The 26298-nt window shown below is 38.7% G+C and overlaps 1 protein-coding gene across 2 annotated transcripts; it reads left to right on the forward strand.

Moving 5' to 3' along the window:
* The first annotated feature begins 131 nt into the window (after positions 1-131).
* Positions 132-19490, forward strand: crfb2 (cytokine receptor family member b2). Of its 2 annotated transcripts, none has more exons than XM_067408896.1 (7): positions 132-367; positions 5981-6113; positions 6423-6595; positions 7970-8118; positions 11143-11302; positions 13439-13545; positions 17495-19490. In XM_067408896.1, the coding sequence occupies exons 1-7, from the start codon at positions 319-321 to the stop codon at positions 18110-18112; spliced, it is 1389 nt and encodes a 462-aa protein (XP_067264997.1). In that variant the 5' UTR covers positions 132-318; the 3' UTR covers positions 18113-19490. The 2 variants fall into 2 exon arrangements, with proteins under 2 accessions (XP_067264997.1, XP_067264998.1); XM_067408897.1 differs by having other exon boundaries at positions 6426-6595.
* The last annotated feature ends 6808 nt before the right edge of the window (positions 19491-26298 follow it).

Genomic DNA, 26298 nt, shown 5'->3' on the forward strand with positions numbered 1-26298 from the left:
TGCTCGGACAGAGCGTGTGTGTGTGTGTGTGTGTGTAACGCCGAATGCTGCGCATGCTCCGTGACGAGCAGAACAAGCCACGCCCACCGTCAAGACTTGAAACGAGTCAAAACCGGAAATAGTACAAAGAAAATGAAAGTATCTGGAATCCACTGTCAAACATTTCTCTTCTTCGGTGTCAGTAGAAGCACATAATGCTGCGGTATTCAAACAGAGCTGTGTGAGAAAGTGGTGTAGATCCTGAGGGAGCTAAATCACGGGATGTCTCTGGGAGAACATGAGGAAAGACTGGACTGATGTGAAGCCGACAGACACACGATGTGTGTGATAACAAGAACACTGACAGCACTTGCTCTGCTTCAGCTGGGTAAGAGTGCATGACTTATACTGATCAAACCTGACCAGACAAACTCTCTCAAGTTCAGTAAATGGACATGTGAAATCTTCCATGTCTAATCAACTAAAAAATTCCCAACCTGATTATTTTATTCTGTTAATACTTTTCTGCTAATATTGTTTGGATAACTCTTGAAAATCGAGATTTTTAAACTGTTTTATGAGAATAAACAATGTTTAGTACAACCAACATGATTTGAACTTTCCCAAGTTTTGTTGATATTAACTGAATGACTCCGTTTAAGCTATTCTGCGTCCATTCTACTCAATGTTTATGCAAATTATAACCTTATTATTTAAAGTATTAAGTGTTTGCACTAAAAACTAAAACTGAATGAGATTTGAGCTGTTAACTGTCTGTGTTTTTTAGTAATCATCATAAATTAGTGTCAGTCGAAAGCTTAAACTCTCAGTAGTCATCCTGTGAAAACTTTTTTAATAAAGAAAACAAGTAAAAGAGCTTAATTTAGACTTAATAGTTTTATTTTAAACATCCACTTTCAATCATATGTGAATATTGATGAGTTTGGCGTTAAAGCACTGGATCACAGAAACAGACATCTCTAAAGCTGAGATATAAACTGTACTCTATGTGCATCAGATTTTGTTTAGTTTTGTTTGATTTCATTAACAGCCCTTGGTTTGGTAGGCCTGTCGTTGATCCTCTTCAAGTAAGCGAGCCGACAGCCATGTTCTTATGCTTCTGCTTTACATCACGGCTTTAAAACGGTCGTTTGATAACTCTGTGAAAGTGTCTGTGGTGGCAGTGGCACAGTGAGCAGCTCCTGTGGTGAAGACGACAGGAAACCTGCATCAAGGCTGTAGGGCGAAATAAAGACCCTTATCAGGTGTAGACTTTATAACAGCAGTTCATCTGGGGTGTTTGTGCAAATCTTCATTTTACTTGAAATGTATTGTTTTATTCCTGCTCAACTTCCTAATTTTAGATACGCTTCTAATGGGGAGACGTGAATTTCACGAGTCCAGCATTGACACGTGTGAAAACATGCGTTAACATCCTTTTCATTGGGAAAGTCACTTTGGCGAACGGTTTTAAACTCCCGAAACGAGCACCAAAGAACATCGTTTTGGCCTGATTTCATTCAGAATTACGTCACACTAGTTCATTCTTCGATTTCGCTTTTTGGGGCCTAAAGTTTGAAAACAATTTTCATTTGTCCAGGATGTCAAGGCCTTTTGTCGAAATCTTTTACTGCAGAGATGCTCGTTTATTTCAACTCGACCAACACACATTTGATACCAATCGTCTCAAACTTATTTGCATCCTGATTCACAGTGCAGAAAAGAAAAAAAGATTAACATCCTCACAATTTTTTGTCTTCAACCATATTGTGTCCACTAAATGTATTGTTAAAGGGGAAAATGTGAAGATGTAAAGAGAAGGAAATCACTTGAATATTTAATTCTAGGGCTGGGTATTGACACAATTTTCACAATTCGATTTGATTATGATTTCAATTCGATATCGATTATTTTGGATGTAGTATTTCAGTTTCAGCACATGGCAAATTTTCTAGAGGACAAAAATCTCTCAACTAATGCTGTAAACTACTCATGTGAGTCAGCTGGTACTACTATAATAATTTTGAAGGTTAAATTAACTTCTTTATATACAAACACTTAAATTACACTCAATGATGTTTTTATTATAAATAAAGTTTACAATTACATATTCATATTTCTACTCCAATTAGTTTTTTTTTAAAAATATAAACATTTAAATCCCGGCTGTCAAAACTGATTTATTCAAACATGCATTAAATATTGAAGAACATTAAAAATTATAATGAATATGTAATGGTGCATAGCTATATTTATCTTTCTAGAGCACTTTTCTAGCTGACTAATAAGTTTATGGTCACTGAATGTGTTTTTCTGAGGTAAATGTGACGTCACGTGACACTGAAGCTGTTTTATTGAGTCTTTCCGAGGTTGAAGCACTGATTGAGTGATTACACGAGACATGATACGGATTTCAGTAAGTTGTACTGTATATTTTAACATACCTTCAGATGTTCATGTTTATTTCGCTGTAACTGGTATTAAAGCGGAGGAGAGGATGATCACATGCTTCTCTTTAACTGAGGCGCTAAAGCGATCCGTCACGCCACATTAAACAGCGGCAAAACTGTATTTATTTTTTGAATCTCATAATAAGATGGACGTCATTTGAAATCTGAGACTTTGCTTCATATCAAAAGTAACAAAGATTATTGCGATTTATTGGATGGGAGGCGCTACATATTCTGCTCATTCATCAACTGAAAACAGCCTAGACTAATCGATTCTTGGGATTTAAGAATCAATAGTGGTTCGTAAAAATGAGATTCGATTAAAATCGAGAAATCAATATTTTTTAAACCCAGCCCTATTTAATACTGAGGCCGGTTTTAAATTATTTACCAACTGAGCAAGTGATCAAGGATTAGCACAGAAAAATCACAAGTTTATACACAAGATTCAATTAAAAAATTGTTGTGCATATCTGAACGGTCACAATCAAAGCTTAATTTCATTTGGTGTGTTTGACATGAAGTCACCTGTTTGAGAAGTTTCCGTGATCCAGAGAGCGTGCACTAATTTCTAGTGTCGCTTTAACACCGACATGGGAAATATTTGCTCCTCCCCATCCAACAGACACCAAATATTTCAGAACACTCAGTGGGACACGGCTAAGCTCGTTAGACACTTCCCTGAGCACTTCTTCTCACGGAATCCCAGCCGCCATTTTGAAGTGCGCTCCACTTCGTCAAACGGATGAGGAAATGGACAGACTGAGGGAGCAGTCCTCTTCCTAAGTTACCTTCCGATTTATTATTTGAGTCAATGATGTGACAGGTCTTTTTTTTGTCGAAAGGCCTTAATAATAAAAAACAAAGATATGACATTCAAAGTATGTAACGTAGTACAACTAGATTTCTTTTATTGAATCCAAAAGGTTTTAATTATATTTTGCTACATATAAAGGTATTTTAAAGATTTTGAAGTGTCAAAATGTCATTCGGTTCAACCATCCAAAGGCCAATAGAGCCATTTAATTTGATTAAAATATCTTAAAATGTAATAAATGTATATTTTTTTATTCTGGCATAATTTAATAACATCATATATCAACATAGTGCAAAATGTTAATTAAAATTATTATTAAAATTATGTGAAGTCATTGCTTTGTTATGAGAAAGAATGTCCAGAAAAATTAATTTCATTGATGAAATTCAGAGTAACCAAAAGTTACCATAAAGGGACCATTTTGGATCAAGTCATGCGGTCAGTATCATGTGACAGGATGTGACATCATTCAGACACCTGCAAAGGACCACATGGTCATGAAGCAAAGTATCTAACTCTCTCTTAACTATTCGATAAATTTATGTTTTCACTTGTTCATACACATGTCCCGAATCATTCGGTGCAACCGCTATAAAACATGAAAAATGTTGCAATATTTTAAAAACTTGTACTAAACATAAAATGTTTGATTGTCCTTTGCTAGCTAGATATCAGCCTGTTAGCATTGTTTGAAAATATTGTCATTTGGTATAACCAAAATTTTGGTTATACCAAATGACTTTTTTGGTGACCAATTTTGTCCATCTTGTAAAAAAAAAAAAAAAAAATGACAAAAGCAGTGTTAATTGATAATAAAACTAAAAATGAGACTGTGTTTTTTATAAAGTGTTAACAATTAATTACATCTCTATAATGTTTTTTACACTTTTAGAAAACCTTATTCATCAATGACCCAATTACATTTTATTCCTTCTGAATTTGTTTAATACATCATTCTATAGCTTGGGCTGTTGGAGAAAACATAAAATTGGCAAACACATAAAATATTAATGCTGTAAACTATGACAAACAGTCAGTTTAAGGTAGCAAGTATCATGTGGTTTAATCTCAAAATAATTCATATATCATACACTAGAGGGGTAAGTTAAGATCTGAAGTAATGTCACAATTACAGTTCTACGGCCAAAAAGTTCAGTCTAGGTGTCATCAGACCATAACACATTTTTCCAGAAGGTTTTGGAAGACTGAATATGTGTTTTTGCAAAGTTTAGCCAGGCTTGATGTTTTTAGTCTCATAGCGCAAACAGATGGAAAATACAGGAGTCACATGTAGGGAACAAACAGTACTTGCCAGAAAGATCTGCTACTCTTTTCATGTCGCTGTCGGCCTCTTGACAGCCTTACTGTCCAGTCTTCTCTTTGTCTTCTCTTTTGGAGGGACGCCTTGTTCTTGATAACATCACTGCTGTGAAATACTTTCCCCAGTTGCTGATGACTGTCTTCACTGTGTCCCATGGGATATCTAATGCCTTGGAAATTTTGGGAAAATTTTGCCTGATTTGAGCGATGCCTTTCAACGCTGAGATCTTGTTGATGTTTTGTAAGCTCTTTGTGGCCCATGGCTCTTATAGCAGCAAGAAGATTTATTTGTAGTTGTGCACTGTTTCACATGAGCTTAATGATTAGATCATTCTGAACACAGCCACATGGTTATAAAAGGGTGTGCACTCATACATTGTTTATTTTATCATTTCTTTTGATTTTGGGGTGAAATGTTATAAGGTCAAGTTCATGGTAGGAAAATTGGTTATTTTTTTTAATTTCAATTACATTTTAAGACATTTCTCCTTGTGCAGAACCTTTTTGGCATAAAGGGTTCTTTAAAGGGGACCTATAATGCCCCTTTCACAAGATGTAATATAAGTCTCTGGTGTCTCCAGAATGTGTCTGTGAAGTTTCAGCTCAAAATCCCCCACAGATCATTTAATTATAGCTTGTCAAATTTGCCCCTATTTGGGTATAAGCGCCGTTTTTATGTGTGTCCCTTTAAATGCAAATGAGCTGCTGCTCCCGCCCCCTTTCCAGAAGAGGGTGGAGCTTTAACAGCTCAACAACAACAAAGCTGGAGAATCTCACGCAGCCAAAATGAGGAAAGTGTTCAGCCTTACATTGTTCAAACCGGAGTCGACACTGATGGAGCTTTTACAACTTTTAGACGTTTCTGAATGGTTAGCGGATAAATTGATGTAGTTGCTGTGGAGTTGATTCAACTCATCCACTAGCATGTGCCGTCATGTTCATCTTTTGTGTTGAATTGACCCTCGTTTGTGAAGCAGTCCGGCGTAAAATGACGGCATCTCAACAACACTCTTCCTCTTCTCTAAAGCAGCCCAACATGGCCCCGCCCCCTTTGTTGTGTGTTCTCAGGGGCGGGGTTTATGTAAATTTTAGGGTTAGTGATGTCACCAACCCAGGAAGAAGCTCGTTGTAGTCTCTACTGCCTTTTTGTTGTAGTCCTAAAAAGGGATTTCTGTAAAAGAAAATATCTCCCTTTACATTGAACTTTGAGTGTCGTACCTTTTCAGATACTGTTTATGATCAAACAGCAACATTACACACTAACTAAAGTTAAAAAGGTCAAATCATAATCAACCACCCCTTAAAAATTGAGTCCGGATCTAACTTTGAGTCGTTGAACCTTTTTATGTAAGAGTGTAGAATTGAAAACTTGACTAATTCATAACTTTATCTCATTTTTTTTTCCCTTCTGAAGCATTATGCATGGACATACCTGCCCCGGTAAATCTGAACCTATCCTCTCAGTATTTCATCCACACATTGTCCTGGGAAATGGGGCCCGGCTCTCCTGATGGTGTCATCTACACAGTCAGAATACGGACACTCGAGTATGTACTGCCTCTCACACAGCAAAAGCAAACATATAGACTCAGCCATTCCTTCAACCAATTGTTTAATAACTAAGTGACTCTACAACAGTATTATTAATGCATAACAATAAATCCAATAAAGATGACATGGTGACAGCCTGTTTAAGATATTAGTATTGTATAGTATAGTATTTGAATGGCTATTCACATGAGGTGCGAACATTCACCCTACAACAAAACAACATTTTCATGTCTCTTTGCATAGAGTGTCAATTTATATTTTAGGATGGATGCTTAATCTAAGTGTAATTCTGCTCTGTGCTGCAGTAGTGGAGAGGTGGTGGTGAAGGAGTGCGTGAACGTGACGTCTCCTCTGCGATGTGACCTGACAGAAGCCTTATCTAATGTGGAGGAAACCTATTACATCAGTGTGTTTGCTGCTCTGGGCAGCCAGAAGTCACCAGAAGCACACTGCAATGAATTCAAACCCATTACTGGCAGTAAGAGAGAGACATATCTTTATTTATAGACCTACTTGAACTACAAAACATGCTCCATGGATAATGCATATAGCAGCTATTGTGTGGACAATCCTAGGTTCAGTGTTGGGGAAAGTTACTTTTAAAAGTAGTGCATTACAATATTGTGTTTCTCCCTAAAAAGTAACTAATTGCATTACTTTCAAGTTTACTGTTTTGGCATGTTTCATTGCTTGATCATAAATAAAATAATTGACTTCATGTACAACCACACAATATGCTTACAAAATCTCTAACACATTTTTAGTAATATTTTAATAAGGGGTGAAGAATTTTCTTACTCTTACAAAAAAGTTAATTCAAGTGTGTTATTAGTATTCTTCTTTAAAACTAAAACATAAGCAAGTATACTTTCATTCTACTTTTACTTCAGACAAATACTTCAAATTAAACTCAAGCATACTTGACTTTTTAAACAACAAAAAAATACTGCAGCATTGACTTTAGACCAGGTTTTGGTTGGTCAATGGCACAGTCGTTTTTAGTTTCCTCAAAATAGCCACACGCCAACAACGCACCTGAACACACCTCGTCTTTAGACATATGCGCAAATAATTTGCTATTTAAACAACGTGGCGTAGGACGTGACAATGATAACTGTGTCAGGCTGAAACTAGCAAAAAACACTTGCGTCTCTTCTGATTGAGTAGACTGTTAAATACTTTTTTCACATAGTTTTACACACTGTCTTACGAACTTACATTGTTTGAAAATATTGATTTATAAAGAAAACAGACATGTTCTGAATATTTGTGTAGTCAGTCCACTGGTAGTGTACATACAGTGGGAATTTACTTAAAATTGACTTAAACGCATATTTCAAGTATCAAATTAATACCTAAACAGGAACATAGTTATATTCTTAAATTGCAAAAATAATATATAAATAGTATTAGTAAACTATAAGTGTGATGTTACGTTCACTTAAAGAAAACACAGAAGTATACGTGCAGTAGTTTACTTAATACACTTCAAAGCGTACTTTCATAAACTACAAAATGTGCTACATGTGACTAGTAAATGCTGCAGTACAACTGAAAAATGTAGTTGTGTAGTAAACTAGTTGTGTACTCAAGTTTACACTTAAAGTATACTTAAAAATATATTTTTATACACTAAAAAGTGTCCCAGACAGTATTGAAATATCACATTTACAAGTTAACTACTAGTGCATTGATTTTAGTATATCTACCACATAAAATATACTTGAACGTTACTTAAGTATACTTAATAAGATGAAGATACTTGTGTTTTGTAAGCGTACACTACTGAATAATGTGGTACCTGTGTGGAATGCCTCGTACAACATGTCTTCTTTCTGTTTTTCTCCTGAAGCTACATTCGAGGAGCCGCTGCTGAAAGTCACAGCATGTAATCGTTCGCTCTGTGTGGTTCTCAGAGCTCCAGCTGAGAGACTCCACGAAGCTTACAATTCACACAGGTTTCGCTATAAACTGTTGGCCATCAGTGAAGATGGGACAGAGGTGAGAGAACTGACATGACACTCATTTAGGGTGAATTTGGGTCAGCTGAGCAGTTGCATCAGAGGAGGTGTATTAAGTATAATTGTTTCCAGGCCTAATAAATATCAGTAAAAGGGAAAATAGCAGTATTTTCTTTGCACTATGTGTAAATAGTTCTTAGATGCTATTTGTACTTAGTGTAAATTGTGGCAGTTGCTGTTATTGAACACTGTTTATATTACTGAAGAGAATACTCACCCCCATGTCATCCAAGGTGTTCATGTTTTCGACTGAAGAAAGAAAAAGAAATGAAGGAAAACTTTTTTGAGGAAAACATTCCAGGATTCTTCTCTGTCATTTTCTAAAAAAAATATATATACTTTTTAACCACAAAATGGTAATTTGTAGTTAAAAATTACATTTAGAAAATGGCCGATGGTTTCTCTAGATAAAACTCTTATTCCTCGTCTGGGATCATGTAGAGCTCTTTGAAGCTGCACTGAAACTGACATATGGACCTTCAACCTGTTGAACCCCAGTGAAGGGGTGAAGTGACACTATATGGAGAAAAATCCTGGAATGTTTTCCTCAAAAACCTTCATTTCTTTTCCACTGAAGAAAGAAAGAGAAACATATTGGATGACATGGAGGAGAGTAAATTATCAGGAAATTTTCTTTCAGAAGTGAACTAATCCATTAAAGACCTGCTAGGCACTTTATTTCCACTTTTAAATATGTTTTTCATTTTTATAATAAAATAAACACCTTTCTCATCTGATGGGAAAAGGGTGCAGACAGGTTTCTTGTCATTTTTTCTCAGTCAGATTAATGGTAAATGTGGAGATAGTGTAAAACACCTCTGCCAACAAGACAGTTGCTGCATCCCAATTCGCCTCCTTATACTACGCCCTAAAAGTATGTACTGTTTCTCTAAAGAAAAAGTGTGTAGCAGAAGAGTAAGCAAGCTTTGGGACATACTACCTCGTCATAACTGCGTCTTTAATGGAGGTTCTGTCACTTAGTTACGCATCCTGTGACCGTTTAAACTGTCCTGTCAATCATCTTGTCACAGTTAAAATCCTCAACATTCAATTAAATTAAATTTCCTAGCAGTTCGGAGGGAAATGTAGCCACACGTTTATCTGCCAGTCGGGTCTCTCGTCTTTGCATAATGATGCATTTAAAAGCTAATGACCAAACGCATCGTTATAAAAGTTCACAATGCTGTTGCAGATGAAATATAATGTGGATAACATTTAATATATTTTCGTCAGGTTAGATACTGATTATTAATCACTCAAACCACTTTATTTTAACCGCTCTGCTTAACCGTCGGTCTCGCACATCCATCATGTTTGTAGTTTAACACTTTTTATTCGTATTTGTATTTCTAATCGAATCCTCGTCCACAGCGCAATGCGTTATGGGCAATATTAGCCATTAGAAGTGTGCACGGATCTGCACTTCAGATTCTAACCGGAAAAAGTAGACCATCCGGGTATCTTTGGAATACTCATTTCAACATATTACGATTTGGGACATACTAATTCTTATTTCGAATACTGTTTAGGACTATTTATGTGTTGTCTGATCTGATCAAAACGTGGTGGTTCTTTAGAAACACCGTTAACCGTTCCAGGAAGTTTAAGTGTGCGTTCTGTTGCGAGATGGGCCATTTCCCTTTCGCTATCCTGCCCTCGCACACTGCACCCCAACCTGTGAGCGACGCATCCGTTGTGACATCCTTTCTCAGAGAAACTGCTCCCAGCGGAGTGCCTGACTCGAGAAAAACACGATCTCTCCAGTGACGGAGAGGGCGCATGCTAAGTGATGTTACTATCACTTTGTGGTTTAGGTGGCGTTTTGGACACAAGTGCTGCATCGCTGTCCAGTGCTGTAAATCCCTCATTCGCAACAGTCCCAGTGGAATGACTGAAACTGTCGAGGCCATCAGACCCAGAAGACGTAAACACAGTCTGAATTGAACTCTGTTTCCTTTCTGAAAGGGGGACAAACATGCGCTCCTCCGACAGAAACGCTTGATACAGGTCTGAGTTCAGTCTGAGAGTGGGCACTAAGCAGCTTTTTGTCTCGTTTATCCTGAAGCCTAGGCTCTCCAAATGAGGTACGACAATTTTTGTCTCTCTCTGCCTGCTGCGGCGATGAAAAGACTGCTCTGCGGTTCGGGTTGAGATAATGTGCCACTGACAGCTCAACATGAGGGGGATTTGACATCCCTAACACATCCATGTTATTAACATCCAGCCTAGAAAATCCTTTTACAGGAAGCCTGTGTGAAAAGGGTTCATTCCAGAGATCTCTCTTCGTCCCCTGGCCCATCTGCTGCGACGGCCAGTCTGTGGAGTGTTTTGCCGCCGCCCTCCGGCTCATTTCGAGAAGGTCGAGCTCCTCCTGAGCTGGGGAGGGTGACCCTTCATTTAACGGGAAATCCGGGAGGGATTTGGCGGGAGGATCGCGTCGTCATCATCCTCCTCTCTGTCCTCGTCCAACAGACGAGCGATAGCTTCGTCGTCATCATCGTCTTCCTCCCTTACATCCGTAAAGGATTCAAAAATGGTAGGTAGGTCGGGGGAGTCTTCATCCATAAATTCGCCCCAGCTGCACAACGAATATCTAAGATCATTCGCCGTAACGCATTAATTTTCTTAGTATACATGAAGCTAATAAATTACCGCTACAGTGAAACAGACCCGCCAGCAAAACGGCTGCGTTCGGTGACGTACCTTGACGGCTTGTCTCAGAACAGTTAAACAACTATTTTAAAGACCGGTCCTGCTGAAGAATAGCTTCCAGTTTGATCTTCACGGGGAAGAGAGAATGAAGTAGGGCCCACCGGCAGCGGTATATATTAGGGAGGCGGGACTCCCTGACAGATGTGGTGTAATTGGTGCTGAGTGAATGTTTGAAAGAGAACCGTCTGCTCTAGTATAACCTCCATATAAATCAGTTAAATGTGTGCATTAATTTAATACTTTATTTACGATGTCAAATGTTGTATTTGCTGCTCTTTGTGTTGACTTCTAGGTTGCTCAGTACGCTGAAGGTTTAGGGAACGAGACCATTCCCGACCTGGCCCCTGGCCGACGGTACTGCGTGAGTGTCCGTATCGTCGATCAAAGCACACCCCACAGACCGCCCGTGTGTGCCTCCATCCCTCCATCCCCACAAACTGCAAATCACTCAGGTATCCAGTTTTCTTCAATATGTAACAGTGTAACGCCGATCCTGTTAACTTTTATTGAAGTGCTACGTAAAATAACCAGACCAATCTTACTCATGCGTCAAATGTATTAAACATAGTTACACAAAACATTCATAATTCAACCAATAGCTGACGGTCAAACAGTTGGAACGAAAGGATAAAAAACTTAGTCCATCACATAAAGCATAGTCTTTAGTTTCTCATCAGTTGTCCTTGTTGAATATGAATAGAGAAAACAGTACTTAAATGGCAGGATGATCCACAGCAGAGTTCAATCCTCAGGGAGCTTTGTCCATGTTTGAAGTAAGACGTTATTTAGCAACCGATAAGAGTCAAGTAGTAAATGGAAATCAACTCTTAGTCCCAATCTTCTCAGTTGTTTAAGCCCCCGAGTAATCCATATACGCTCAAACACAAACCCTCTGCAAACAAAAGTCAAACAAACCATAACCATGTGCTATGAACACTAATGTTAACAAACCAAAATAGAAACAATGACAATTACTTACAGATGAGCTTATAACTCTAAAGTTCCTCAACCTGGGTAAAAAGCCCACCACCACCATGAGGCAAGCCTCTCTTTGCAGCTAGAGGATCAACTTCCTGCCATTTCTCCTTCTTTGTTCCCTTAAATAGGGCAACTCATACACCTCAAATAGCTCAGGTGAGTAATAACAGTAAATCCACTGGAGAAAACTGCTGGTATATATTAGTAACAGGAAAACTATTACAACAGGCTCCAACTGTATTAGACTGATACTACAGAAGTGCTCATGTGATTTGTGTAACTGCGATCATAAAGGCCCAGTTGTTCAAAAAGTTTAATCTGGATCAGAGTGGATTTGTAAATCCCATGTTTTTTGAAATCCCATGCCCTCATCTGACAAATATGCATTCAATGAGGAGTGCAGTTGTTATAAACCACTTTTGACTGGTTCATCTCATAATCAATATACTGTGATAAATGACAGTTAAAATAAGCCATTATTTTTGACAGCTGTTTGGGGATAATTTTGTGTAGGGAAAAATCAAGATACTCAAAGATACTCATCTACTTTATCTACTTTATCACTGTTATGGCTAAAAAAATCAAGTGCAAAATGTGTGTATATATTACATGTGTGACAGTAAAGGAAGAAGGAAGGATCTAAATGCAGCAATATTATTTCTTAATAACAAAAAACAAAGATAACCCAAACAGGAGCAAACGTGTGGCTGTGCAAACAACACAAGACAAAGAACTGAATACACTGAGGGCTACACACACACACACACACACACAGTGAATGATAATAATCATCTGAACAGGGAACAGGTGTGAAGCTCAGTTGGAAACATGGCAAGAATGAATGAGAACTAAGGAAAACAGGAACAAGGAAAACCCAGCTAAAACACAAAGAAACTCAGGGAACGTTTACACAACATCATTGTACTAAAAACAATTGTGTTTTTCGTATAGAATGATCCCTGTTCACACTGATCTGAAAAAATGTCTAAAAATGTTGAATTCTGCTGCCAGACCAGTTGGCGATGTCACTTTTTAAAGAAACACGTAACACGCATGTGCGTGATGTCATCGTTTTCAGAAAACTTGCAGTGAGACGAGAACTGTATTGTGTTTTTAGGCCTCCAAAACACCATTGTTGTGTAAATGAACGGCCAAAACACACTGAACGTTTTGTGTTTTTAGCTGAAAACGGTGTCGTGTAAACAGACCCTGACATACGACGCAAACATCGTATCCATCCTGAATCCACCCTTATTCTAGGATCAGGATAATCCTGATTTATTTATTTATTTTTTGCCTCAGAAGTATCCCACTAAAACATTTTGAACAACACATACTGGAGGTTTGATCCAGATCAAGATTTTAATCAGACTTGAATCTAATTTGATTTCAGAAATATCTGTTTACAGTGGTAAAGAGCTGCTGCTAATTCTCACATACTGTGAAAATGTTTGCCCAAATATACAGTGTAAACTAAAGCAGGGGGAAGTGTGGAGTAATTAAGATCTGGTTTGGACCCAGCAGTGGAATCAAGTGTGAAAGCACTGAAAGTAAGAGATTAAATGCTGAAATACTGAAGACTTGAGTCCAGTGTTGTGTGTGTGTTTCAGATGCAGTGGTCTCTGTCGTCCTGTTTCTTCTGATGATGCTGTTACTGATTTTCACCCCCAGACTGGTTACTCGTTACTTCTGCTCAAAACCCCTTCCTGCAGTCCTGGTAAGAGAAACACACTTTAACAGGATGTGCAAACTCAAAATATCATGCAAATGATGCAAGAGGGTTTTGATTTGATGAAGTGATACGAGACTTGACTTCTGAGTCTGACTAAAGTGCAGTAAAATACACTTCAGCTTTGCACTGAAAAAGAAAGAAAGAAAATCTGAAAAACGATTTTCATCATTAGTTTAAAAACCTTTAAACAGATTTTTAGAATAGGAAAAAGTATGAAGTTGTATATTTTCCCCTGCGTGTTGCTGCACATTTGATGCACCACATTTTTGATTTGGCAGAGAAATGTATAATTATAATCCTGCTTCACTGTTTTTTCTTTGTATTGCAAGAAATGACTTTTTTCTTCATTATGATATTAGATATGATATATGATAAATAAAAGAGGTATATTCAAGTCATTGTATAGTAGATATTAATTACATTTTTAAATAAAAGAATAGGTCCAGACAAAGAAAGTAGACTTAGAATGGCATTAAAGGTATTAATTGTGAATCTTCTCCACCTGCTCGCAAAGCTCATTAAATCTGAGTCTGTTCCTCACATTAAAGCTGTCGTTTGTCTTCAGTCGGTGGACCAGTGGTTCCCAACACTGCTTCTGGAGAATCCTGGAGAACATATTTCAGATGTTTTCCTTATCTAGCACACCTATTTTATGTTTTGGAGTCTACTAACAAAACCATGATTTAAAGCAAGTCTGTTCTGATTAGGGAGATGCACACAAACGCAGATCGATCGGAAACAACTTTGCAAGCTTGACTTGAGCAGACTGATAATATTTCACATTGTGACAAAGTAATATCTGGACTTTGAGTGTTTTGGGCAGGTCTGGATCAGTGTCAGTCTGGAGACTATGAGCTTTGTAACTCTGCAGATCGTATACATGCTCAAACATACTTTACACACTAAATTAAAAAGCATCATATGACCTCTTAAATCGGTTGCACTTTATTTTAATAGTCCACTTTAGATATTGTACTAACTGAATTAAGGGTATCAGTAGACTGCTTAACACAATAGAACTACGATACAAATGAAATAAACAGGTCTGACTAGTAGTTTTAGGATGCTGTCACTTGTCTGTTCAAGTGCAAGATGTGAAAGAGACCTCAGTGTAGTATTCGTGCGCTGTCTGACGTGGCTTTCTGGGTGCGCGCTTCGGATGTTTGCACACACAACTTGAAACAGTGCGCAAGTAAATTAAGTTCCCTTTTGCATCTTCTTGCACTTGAATATTTCAATTGTCAAGGCTTTGTGACGTTGCAGCACTGGCCTGTTGACTGTCCAGAGCGTCGTTCACGTTTGTTCACATTCACGTTCTCACAACTTTTCAATGACTATGTTCACATGTGCACCAATATGCTATTATATGCTATTAATCAGAGTTAGGGATGAAACGCTTTGACGATAAATCATGATAGAATTCCCCACGGTTAGTATTACTGTTTCATGTTTTAATTGTCATTAAAACCATATTCAGTTACCACGATTTGAACAACTCATGATAAATAAACACTGTCCAGCATTATGCAAAGTTTTAAGCAACATAGTTTAATTTTATGTGAGAACATGGCAGAAAGTGGTGAGGTAAAGCTAAGAGAATGAATATTTGAATGTACCTCTGAAGGTTCTGACTGTCTTCAGAAAAGTTTTGTTTTCATCTTCGCTCATGTAAAGCCTATAAATTAGTGTTTAAAATCGCAATGCTTCTTTGTTTAACGGAGGTTACCGGGAATTGTCTCTATTTCTGGGCTGTGGCTAGAAGGGATACAGCTACAGCCAGAAGTGACGCAAAATCTCGCCTTAAAGTAACAATAGATTAAATTTGCTACTTATCAGATTTTATTTTATTAAAGTCTACACCTACCCCAATCCTAAACCCACCCTTACAATAATGCAAATAGAGTAATTAACTGTTGTTCAGTGTAACAAAAAAGACGAAATATTGACGTGCGCGTGCCCAGTAGGACAGTCTGGCCATAGCTGTACTCCTTCACTAGACTGGGTAAATCTGCCGGTGATTCGATTTTGCCCGGCAACTCAGTCTGGAAACCTGTACATTCATTTCTGCTGCTTCTGTTACACTTTTGCGGGAACCAATCACAGACTGGCTTATCCACCTTGCTCGCTATTGGCGGGTACAGAGCTCTTTCTATGGCTCTGGGCGGGTTTAACACGATGACGTCTCTCGCACGGCCGTCAATCCAATTCCTTTAAACCTCTCAACGATGCTAAATGACTTCTTCAGTTTAGCAAACAAATCGCTTGACTGGGTGTAAATACTACTCACTTTCGTGTTTTTTTTTTTTTGCACAACCTGCAAAAGTCGCTCGATGCCATTGGTGCTCCTGCAAACCGCTGATCAATGCTACAAACCAATACAAACTAAACCTGTCTGGAGTTTTAGCGTCGCTCTGCAAAGTACGTCACCCGGGTCGTTGATCTGATTGGTTGAAGGACTATCCATAATGCTCGTTGATCACGCCTCTTGTGCAGTAGAGCAAACTCTGTTCATTTTTAAATTGAGCTTGGTCTGGTGATAGCCAGACAACTCCTTCATGCTCTAACCCTATTTCTGCAGCTCCATGAGCGCCACCCAGTGTCAGAGAGTGGATTTACAGGGTTACATTCACATTCAGACTGTTTTTTGGCCAGACAAAAACTGCACACAGACAGAATTCACATGAACCACTATAAATTTTAACCGGTTGATGAAAAACAAGCTTATGTGGATTCTACAATTTTAAAGACTTTGGATAAAGCATCCGAATTATTTATGGAGCAGATAAAATACCTGTAATCATTTATTATCATCTTGACTTTATTTAAAGGCTGAAATGTGTGGTTTACCATTTTATAAAGCTTTATTTGAACATTTCAAATATGTTATTAGATAGTTGTCAGTCATGTCATTTATGTTTTTAGTGTTTTAAACAAATAAGACAATTTTATTTGTTGTTTGTTGATTTTAAATGTAAAACTTGGTGAAAAGATTAACATGTAAATACTTTTTGAACATTTCCATCACATTTTAACAATACCATGATAAATTTGATAACCGTTATAATCGTGATAAGAAATTTTCATGCAGTTTTATGACTCTTACGTGTGGTTAATCCACACTCAGACAGGCATACAGTACGCATGTTACCGGCCATTGTTTTAATCTACTTACGGAGCAGAGATTGTGCAGCGAGTCGTGTTGACAGGGTTTAGCAATTTGTTGGAGAGAAAACTGTCATGGAGTTCATTCATGAAGTTGTGTGAACAACACGGCATCCGTGTACGTCCGAGCACACGCACACTTTGGTCAAAGCAGGAATAATGCGATTAAGGTGTTAACACGCCTGTATATTGTTATTAAAATCGGCGTACGCCATCTAGTTTAATGCGATTATGGTTACTGCAATAATCATAATCGTTTGATCAAAATATTGCGTTGACATGAGGTAAAGTTTAATTGCCAAAATCCCATTATAATCGCATTATGGGAGTGCATGTGTACTGGCGATTGACACTGTTTCATAAACAAGCCAACAATGATTTACTCTCATTAGGCGCTCAGCAAGTGTTTACTTTAGGCTCTGGCCAGTGTCTGTCTCAATGTCTGTTGAGGAGCATCACTATAAAGTGTTGGCAGATATCAGGTGGAGCGTCTCCTAATGCTCTGATTAAGCTGACAGTAAGTAGAATGTCTAAAGTGGACCATCGAAATAAAGTGTAATACGTTAAATGGTAAAATGGTAAAACTTTAAAACTCTAAGTCATAGTTCTTTATTGCATGATACTGCATAAAACTTTCCAAAAAAATCCTCAATCATCCTCAAAAATCCTCAATTTGGGATTTTTTACAGTGCACAAAACCTCTCCAGCTCTGTCTCATCAACTCAGTTTCTGTCATTTTGGCTCTGTGTAACTAATGCCTGTTGTTTTCCAGCGGTCGGTTGTGAGTGTGAAGGAAGTTCTTCTCATCACTGCTGCTGAGCCCGTTAACACTGTCTGTGAGGACCGAGACTTCCTCCAGAAGATCAAGAGAAACGGTGAGGAAACAGACACGGAAGAAGAGACAGAGGAGACTGTGAAATATGAGAGAATAGTGGCACAATATATGGACGCTCAAGATTCCTCACCGATCATTTGTCCAGCGTCATCCAGCTCGGGTCTGCTTATGATTCAGAGTCCCGATGCCGACCCGAGCCTCACCTCTTCCACAGACGCTCAGAGTCTGCTTGTGTTTGAGGACACCACTGAGCCAACAGCCCCTCCTCAGGAAACAAGTCCACTTCTGAGCGTAAGCCTGGTTTCATCCACACATGTGGAGGATGAGGAGGAGAGCGGGACGGATGTGAACCTGTTCTCAGTGAAGTTAGGAGGAGTTTCGGCAGAACCGCACAAAGCTGAACCTGATCAAATCCTCAGTATTAAAGATGAGCCGGGATCATATCCTCAGAGCCTGTTACAAACGGACTCACATTCCCAAACCTCCATTGGGAATTACATCCCAGAGGGAGACGAGGAAGATGAGGAGTGTTCAGACTACTTGAGTCGAAATTAGATTCCTGGAGAAATTGACTAAATCCTTGGCATTATTTCAGAGTAGATGTGAGAATATTACCGTACACGCAAGCATATAAAGATGTATTTTTATACTGAATTGATTTTTTTATTATTTGTTAAAGTGTTTTTATTTTTTGTATATCAGTCTGATGGAGATGAAGATATACTGACGTTATTGCTGGATGAGGAACAGAAAGTGTTTATGTCAGGGTCAACTTTAGCCCAGAGTCTGAATTCGTTGTATCATCACCATTACCATTTCATTTATTTAGTCATTTTCCCATCATTTTCTGGATATGTTTCAATCTCGAGGCCCGTTTGCACCAATGATAATAACTATAAAGTTAAAATGCTTGTTATAATTCTATGAGAATTTGCAGAATTCACATCATAACTATAACTATACTGATAATGAATCACAATTTTCCAGCTGATGTTAAAAACATCGACAGCCAATCATAAAAGCGCAGAAGTTTAAAACGGCAGATGACAAAACGTGTTTTATAGCTATGGTGTACGGGCCTTAAATCTTGTGCTGCTGTTTGCTACGAACAAAGAAAACGTCCATCTGTTACTGACGACATTATTAATATTAGTTAAAGGCTCCATGAACTCAAAATGGACGGTTCTTATTTTTTTTATTAAATATTGCAGTGTTCATTATAAATAATTTACTTTTTTTTTTTTTTTTTTTTTTTTTTTTTACAACCAGTGATTCCCCGCGGTTCATTCACATAAAGCCATATATACTATAGAGCAAAGCTGAACTGGTTTACATAATTGCCAAAAGAAGTTTATTTCCCAGCGCTGTGAACTCTTAGGCATTACATCTCACATTTCTGTACGGCTGCTTTGAAACAGTGTGTATTGTGAAAGGCACTACACCAATAAAATGTACTTGACTTGTGAACAGTATACTGCAGAAATAAAACACATTACCATATGACTTCAGAAAGGTGCAAATCTCTAAATCTCATCATGAAGGCCAAACTGGAGATCAGGAATCTCATCGCCACCAACATCTGCAGCCATGACAACCCAAGAGCAAATACAGACGAATGATTTGTAGATGACATGCGTACATCAGTCTGCCACACAAAATAAAGACCAACAAGAATTATACATTTTGACTTAAAACACTAGACTTGGGTCAAGCAGCTTTGATAAATAAACTTACAATTGCATGATATAAAGTCACAATTCTCAATACTTTTTGTCTCGCAATTCAGAATTTTTCTCGCAATTCTGACTTTTTTCTCACAATTGTGAGTCATACGGTCACAGTTCTGAGATATAAACTCACAAATGTGTGAAACATTTTTTTCCTTGCATTTCTGACTTTATATCACGCAATTGTGAGAAAAAAAAAGTCAGAATTCTGAGATAAAAAGTCACAATTACTGTTTTATTTATTTATTTTTTATTTAGTGGCGGCATTTGTTTGTTTGTTTCATTTTATATTGTGTTAATAAACTTTTTTTTTTTTTCCTATTTTAGTCCAGTAAACATTAATTGATACACTTTTGTTTTCCATTACAAAGCCTTTTGGGAATGCAATCCCTTTAAGACATCAGACACATGGCAATACGTGTATAAAAATCTTTTATTTGGGCATGTTGCCTGTAAAAAAACAACAATGTGATCTGAGAAATTATATTTTACATATAAAAGTTTCAACTATAAAACATTTAGTTCCAGTCCTTGATGCAGATTGGTCAATAGCTGTGTTTTATTCATGATAAAGCAAGACTTCACCCAACGGTTCTGTGTATCACTGCGCAACACCCTTAACAACATAAACATGGCAGGAACTAAAAGGAAAATTTTGTGAATAAGTCATAGCTGAAGGGAAGTGTTTGGTGTTGTGACTAACAGCATCCTTCAGCTGTGACTCATTCACAGAATTTACTTGAGATTATTTGGCAACCCAGAGCTGGGTCAAAATTGGACAAAACCAGCGTTGGGCTAAATATTTGACCCAACGTGCTGGCTTAAAATGAACCCAAAATACATTGGAAATTAAAATTACACACAGAATTACTAACACAGGCAAGTGTAATCATTTATTCATTATTCATTAATAAATGTATTCATTTATCAATAAGCAAGAACATGGACAAAAGGCAGGAGTATAGACAAAATAAATATATTTTCATTCTCAATGAACAATAAAACAGCATGTAAAATTCCAATTTCTGTTCATAAATATTAACAGAACATGAAATTACATTAATACCTTTGTTTTAACATTAACATTTAATTAATAAGGTGACACAAAACACAAGTGAAATGCTTGTAAGCATATTGGAACATCAAATAAATATATTTAAACAAATAAATAAATAAAAACCAAACACACACACACACAAGGCTTATGGGAGCATGAAATAAATAAACACACACACACACAAAGAATATAAACTCGTAACATTTTAGAAAGGGTCAGAAAAGGTTTAAACCTTGCAGTAAAGTTTTAATCGTATTGACTGTGACAATAGTCCGAATACAATGGGATTGTTTTCTGTAGAGCTGAACTGAACTGACAGTGACACTGTTGTCTTTGTAGAGCGCATTACAGCAGAATTGAGCTCTGTGTGCCTCACTGATCATTATTTTCCAGTCTGTCACTGTGAAGCTGCTGTAAAACAGTCTGTATCGTATTCAGTGCCATATATAAAGGTGATTTGACGTGACACTCCTGAAACGAATGAGGATGACACAGCAAACTAACAACTAAGAAACTATAGTTGTGTCCCAGATGACGTACTATACACTATGCACTTGTACTTGTGCACTATGTTAGGGGTGTCCAAACACTGTCCTGCAGAGTTTAGCTCCAACTGTCCTCAACACACCTGACTGAAAGTTTCTAGTATGCCTGATAAGAGCTCGATTAGCTGGTTCAAGAGTGTTTAATCTGCAGGACCAAGTTTGGGCACGCCTGCTCTATGTACTCAAGCATTTTGTGCAAGAGTTTAAAGGGTTATTCTGTCATTCATCACCAGCACCTGACAGTCTCTAAAGGTGCTAAAGGCACATTAGACACCGCTGTTGCCTTTATATCCCAGAATGGCCTGCAGATCAAACACATAATGGGCATTTCCACAGATGACGCCAGCGTAATAAAACACTGTTCTCTTTTCACCCTACTTAAACAAACACCTCTCCCCTTTAAATACAGTATATGAGACTATTAATAACGGGGGCTGCCCTTTGAAATGAATAAGTCCAAGCTGAATCCGTTGGCTTGAGATGGCTGAATGCACTGAGCGTATTGTGGAACAAAAAGATGCTCTCACACTGAACTCTAACATGGCTTCATGTACACAATATACTGCTTGTCTTTTAAAGGAGATGTACAATGACCAAACTAATCTCCTTTACATGTACTTTCTTCAACCTGTTCTGATAGAAAACAAAGCTGTGATTAAATGGATTCAGTTGGAAACAGGAAGCACTCTCGGTGAGTTTAGAGACCTGGAAAAACTGTACATGGCAATTGTTAGACGCAATCTCGAACTGAGCATGTTGAGCACACTTCAGTCTCTGATAGCCTGTGATCCTCGTGGCTTCATTATGATTGCATGTTCACTTTACACCTGATCAATTTCTGACCAAGAGCCATTTATTATATTAGTTATTTAGTTATTTAGATTACAAAGAAAATAGCCAAACACTGAGGGCATGTAGAAAGAACAATAGCCAAAGTAAAAAAAATTAAAATAGCATCTGTTCGGATCCCTAATTCCACGTTAGGAAATATAAATCAGGTGTGATTTGTGGTGTGTATGTTGTCTAGTTTGTCCAACACATCTTTCAGGCATAGTCTGCAGAAGAAACCCTACAGGGACACCAAAGTGCAGCAGTTTACTCACGTTAATGATCTCTCTCTGCCTGTTACACAAGTTATTCGAAAGAATTTGCATTTTGTATCTCATTTTAACCTTTCAAATTCTTGTGTTATTTTGTGAATGTATTTCTGTTGTAATAAACTGCAGCTGCACACACATGACAATGAATGAATCTTACTGTATCACTGCAAGAGAGTATTTTTCCTGACCTGCTGCCAGTATTGGGAGTGACTAGTTACATGTAAGGGTGTTACGTGATTTAACTACAAAATAAATGTTACTTTAATTCAATACAGTTACAAAGAAAAAATGTGTAATTAGTTACTTATGAAAATGTGAACGATTACAAAGGGGGTTACATCTGAATATTTTCTGTAAAAAGCAAGAATATGTTGCAGTATATGATCACGCTATCATTCATTCAAGGGCTATTAAACCATTCAAGCGTGATAAGACGCAAAAATAAGAACTTAAAATCTGTACTGGCACATGTCCGTGAATCTCCTGCCTGTGTTTACACTGGCACAAAAATGTTTTTGGCTCACATCTGACACAGATCAGGTTTACATTCTACAACAGGATTACATTGATCAAAGGTAAAAAAAACTCTTTCATTTTCTCACAATATACACTGCATATCACCTCATTTCTCAAAAAATATAAAAGTACTCGTTTGAAGATCAGGGGCCTCATTAATAAAACTTTGCGTAAAAGTACGCACAAAAAAAAATCAGATTTATAAAACCATGCATATGCCAGAACCTGCGCACAAATCCCTTTATAAATCCCAGTCAGCGGAAGATTGTGCGTACGTGCATCTCCACCCTGTCTCCTCCCTGACATCACCATATATGGAGCTTACGACGACTAGTTTTACTATGCATAACCTCATCTGCATATCATTTCCATACACGTTCCCATCCATGTGACACCACGGTTAACACCGTCAAAGGTACAAGACATTGGAAAATATTAGATATGGACTATAAATGCCATTTGTGCAAAACACTACTGTCACGATCACAGTCTGTTCCTGTTCACTCCGGACTCCATTTCCCATGATCCTCCGTTGCTCTTCACCTGCACTCACTTCACAATCACTCCACACTAATCACCACACCCAGCTGCCACTCATTACCAGGACTATAACAGACTGTCACACACACCACCTCACCGCGAAGTATTGTTTCCCCAGTGTACAATTCCGAGCGTTTATATCTTGTCTGCCTTTCTGTTACCGTTGCTGCCTGTTCCTGTTTCTTGACCCGTTGCTGCCTGTCCTGACCCTTGCCTGGTATACTGTTCTGTGAATGATATCTGCCTGCCTCGATCTACTGCCTGTTCCCTGACTACGATTCTGCCTGTTCCTTACTGTTCCTGCTTGTTCCTGTTTTGACCCTGCCTGTTCGACCACTCTACTCTAATAAATGCTGCATATGAATCCCTGCCTGAGTCTCCATTCGTTACAACTATACTGATAAAAATCACCCAATATCCTCTTTATGTTTTAGAATAAATGTATCAAAATATCCATAAAAACAAAATTGTATAAAATACTTGAGATAAAGGTTTTAATATAGAGTTGATTCATTCATTTACACTAGCCAAATAGTATTTTAATAACTTTAAACAATTCACATCAAATTAAGCAGTTTTGCTGATGATGTAAACATATCTTTTAGGATTTTAATAGGATATTTTTTTAGTGGAAACAGATCAGCCTTCTTATTTATTGCAGTGTAAATACAATTGTTTATCTCGGCGCGTCTTTTTAAAAAGAAAACATGCAAATCTTACAGTTTTCCTCAAATTATATCCTTCAAATACAGTGGTTTTCCACGTAGAAGGCGACTTCTCAGGACCTTGCACAACGTTCCCTAAAAGTTCTCTAAAGGTGACGAAAATTCCGAACCTTTACAGAACATTCAGGATGTTCCTAAAACGTCCTCTTTTGGTAATAAAAGTGCTGCAGCTCAAGGTTCCTTATATGACTTTAGGGGGACGTTCCACATTAGTTAAAGCCATGCTGAAGTGCATAAAACAATTCTCAGGTTACTCTGGCTGTGACAAACGCACCCAAAAGGGCGGCTGGGAGGGGCGCATGACATATCAACAAGTGCATGACCTCACTTTGAGGAATGATGTCTCATTCAGAGAGCAACACCAGACAGAACATCATCAGGAAAATGCTGTGTTCCCTTTTAGCAATCTCCAAATTGAAATGGTCAAGTCTCACATGCACCAGTGCTGCCTGGGAGTGATGAGAAAAATGCTTCTACTATGGTCACGGGGCAAGTCGGGGCATCGGCTATCACCAGCTCAGCTGAGGGAGGTCAATCAGAGTCTAAGGAATTTGAGAAGTGACATATCCCATATTTTTGCCAGGAAGCTACGCAGTCTGGAGGAACTGGAGAGATGGAAGGCAACTGAATTTAGACAGTTTATGCTCTACACAGGCAAAGTTGTTCTGCAGGGAATCCTGACAGAAATCCTGTACTGTCATTTCATGGCCTTTAGTGTGCCTATGTGTATACTATGTGTACTATATGTGTATATGGTTAGATCAGGAAACCATGTTCTAATCCAAGCAGCAAAAACGGCTCCAAGAACGTTCACAGATTCCAATAGAATCAATTGAAGAGAGACCAATACATATGAAAAATCCTAATAATGTTCACATTGTTAGCCCTACATCCTGCTGTGAAGTTCTAGAGAGGACATACTCTGGAAAGCTCTTACGTAGAGTCGTTTCACACTTGACACCGTACCTTTGCGAGCCATGTGATTCAAGGATCTATGGAGCCTTTGTATGTGATCCATCAAAGATGGAGATTCTGGATAAGACAAATTTACAAGGAAGGGCAAGGATGGGCATGGCCGCCATGTTGTCCTTTTTCTCCTCCATGATCTTGATTAACAAAGAAAAGAATATATGTACATGGTTGTAGTAAAGTTCAAAGTTTGTGGGGAAGGAAGAGGACAAGGGTTGGCTTTTGACTGCTGACTGAGCTTTATTTAGTAAAATGAAAAATGTCCAACAAAAAGTCTGCGCACCGCACAACAACGAAAATAAACAATCCACAACAGGGCTTCACTCCAGAACGGTATAAACAATCCACAATAGGGCTTCTCTCCAGTGTTGTCGTGCTCAGTGTCTCAGTCAGCAGTCCCTCTCTCTCTCACACACTCCTGCTTCTCCTGGCGTTTTATCCTGTCTCCGCGCCAATTACTGGAATGAGAAACAGGTGTTTGTAATTTACATTTAACCCGCTCGCTTACCACGCGTCTCCCGACACTCTCTCCAGTTGCAGAACTCGCTGAACCACGCCCCCCTCGCCACATACCCCCACCGCCCGACTCAGGCCGGGGAGAATGAAGCAGTGGCCCGCCACATAGAGCAGCCTTCACTTGGGTAAAGGCCTGCTGGCACAGCTCCGTCCACTGGACCGTATCTGGTGCATCCTTTTTAGTTAGATCAGTCAACGAGCTGGTGAGGTCCGAAAAATTAGGTACAAACCTTCTATAATATCCCGCCAGCCCGAGGAACTGTCTAACCTCCTTTTTGGTCTTGGGGCGCGGACAAGTCGCAATTGCTGCGGTCTTATCAATTTGGGGACGCACCTGTCCATGCCCCAAGTGGAAGCCCAGATACCTTACTTCCACGCGCCCAATTGCACACTTCTTCGGGTTGGCCGTGAGCCCAGCTCCCCTCAGCGATCTCAGGACGGCCCTCAAATGCTGCATATGCCGCTGCCAGTCATTACTGAAGATAATAATATCATCCAGATAGGCAGCAGCATATGCACCATGGGGCCGCAAAATTTTATCCATGAGCCGCTGAAAGGTAGCCGGTGCCCCGAACAGCCCGAACGGAAGTGTAACAAATTGGTGCAATCCAAACGGCGTCGTGAAAGCTGTCTTTTCTTTGGATAATGGCGACAAGGGGATCTGCCAATATCCCTTTGTTAAGTCCAGTGTCGAATAAAATCGAGCCGCACCGAGCCGGTCAAGCAGTTCGTCCACCCGTGGCATTGGATACGCGTCAAATTTCGATACTGCATTCACCTTGCGATAGTCCACACAGAACCGAACTGAGCCGTCCGTTTTGGGAACCAAAACTATCGGGCTCGCCCAGTTACTGCTGGACTCTTCTATTACTCCCATTTCAAGCATTGCCCCTAATTCTGCCTGAACTACCTTTTTTTTGTGTTCAGGCAACCTATACGGCCGGCTGCGAACCACCACGCCCGGCTCTGTCTCGATGTGGTGCTGAATGAGGTCAGTACGGCCCGGTAGGGGAGAAAACACGTCAGCAAACTCTGCTTGTAACTTA

The sequence above is a fragment of the Chanodichthys erythropterus genome, chromosome 14 (assembly GCF_024489055.1).
Source record: "Chanodichthys erythropterus isolate Z2021 chromosome 14, ASM2448905v1, whole genome shotgun sequence".
NCBI lineage: Eukaryota > Metazoa > Chordata > Actinopteri > Cypriniformes > Xenocyprididae > Chanodichthys > Chanodichthys erythropterus.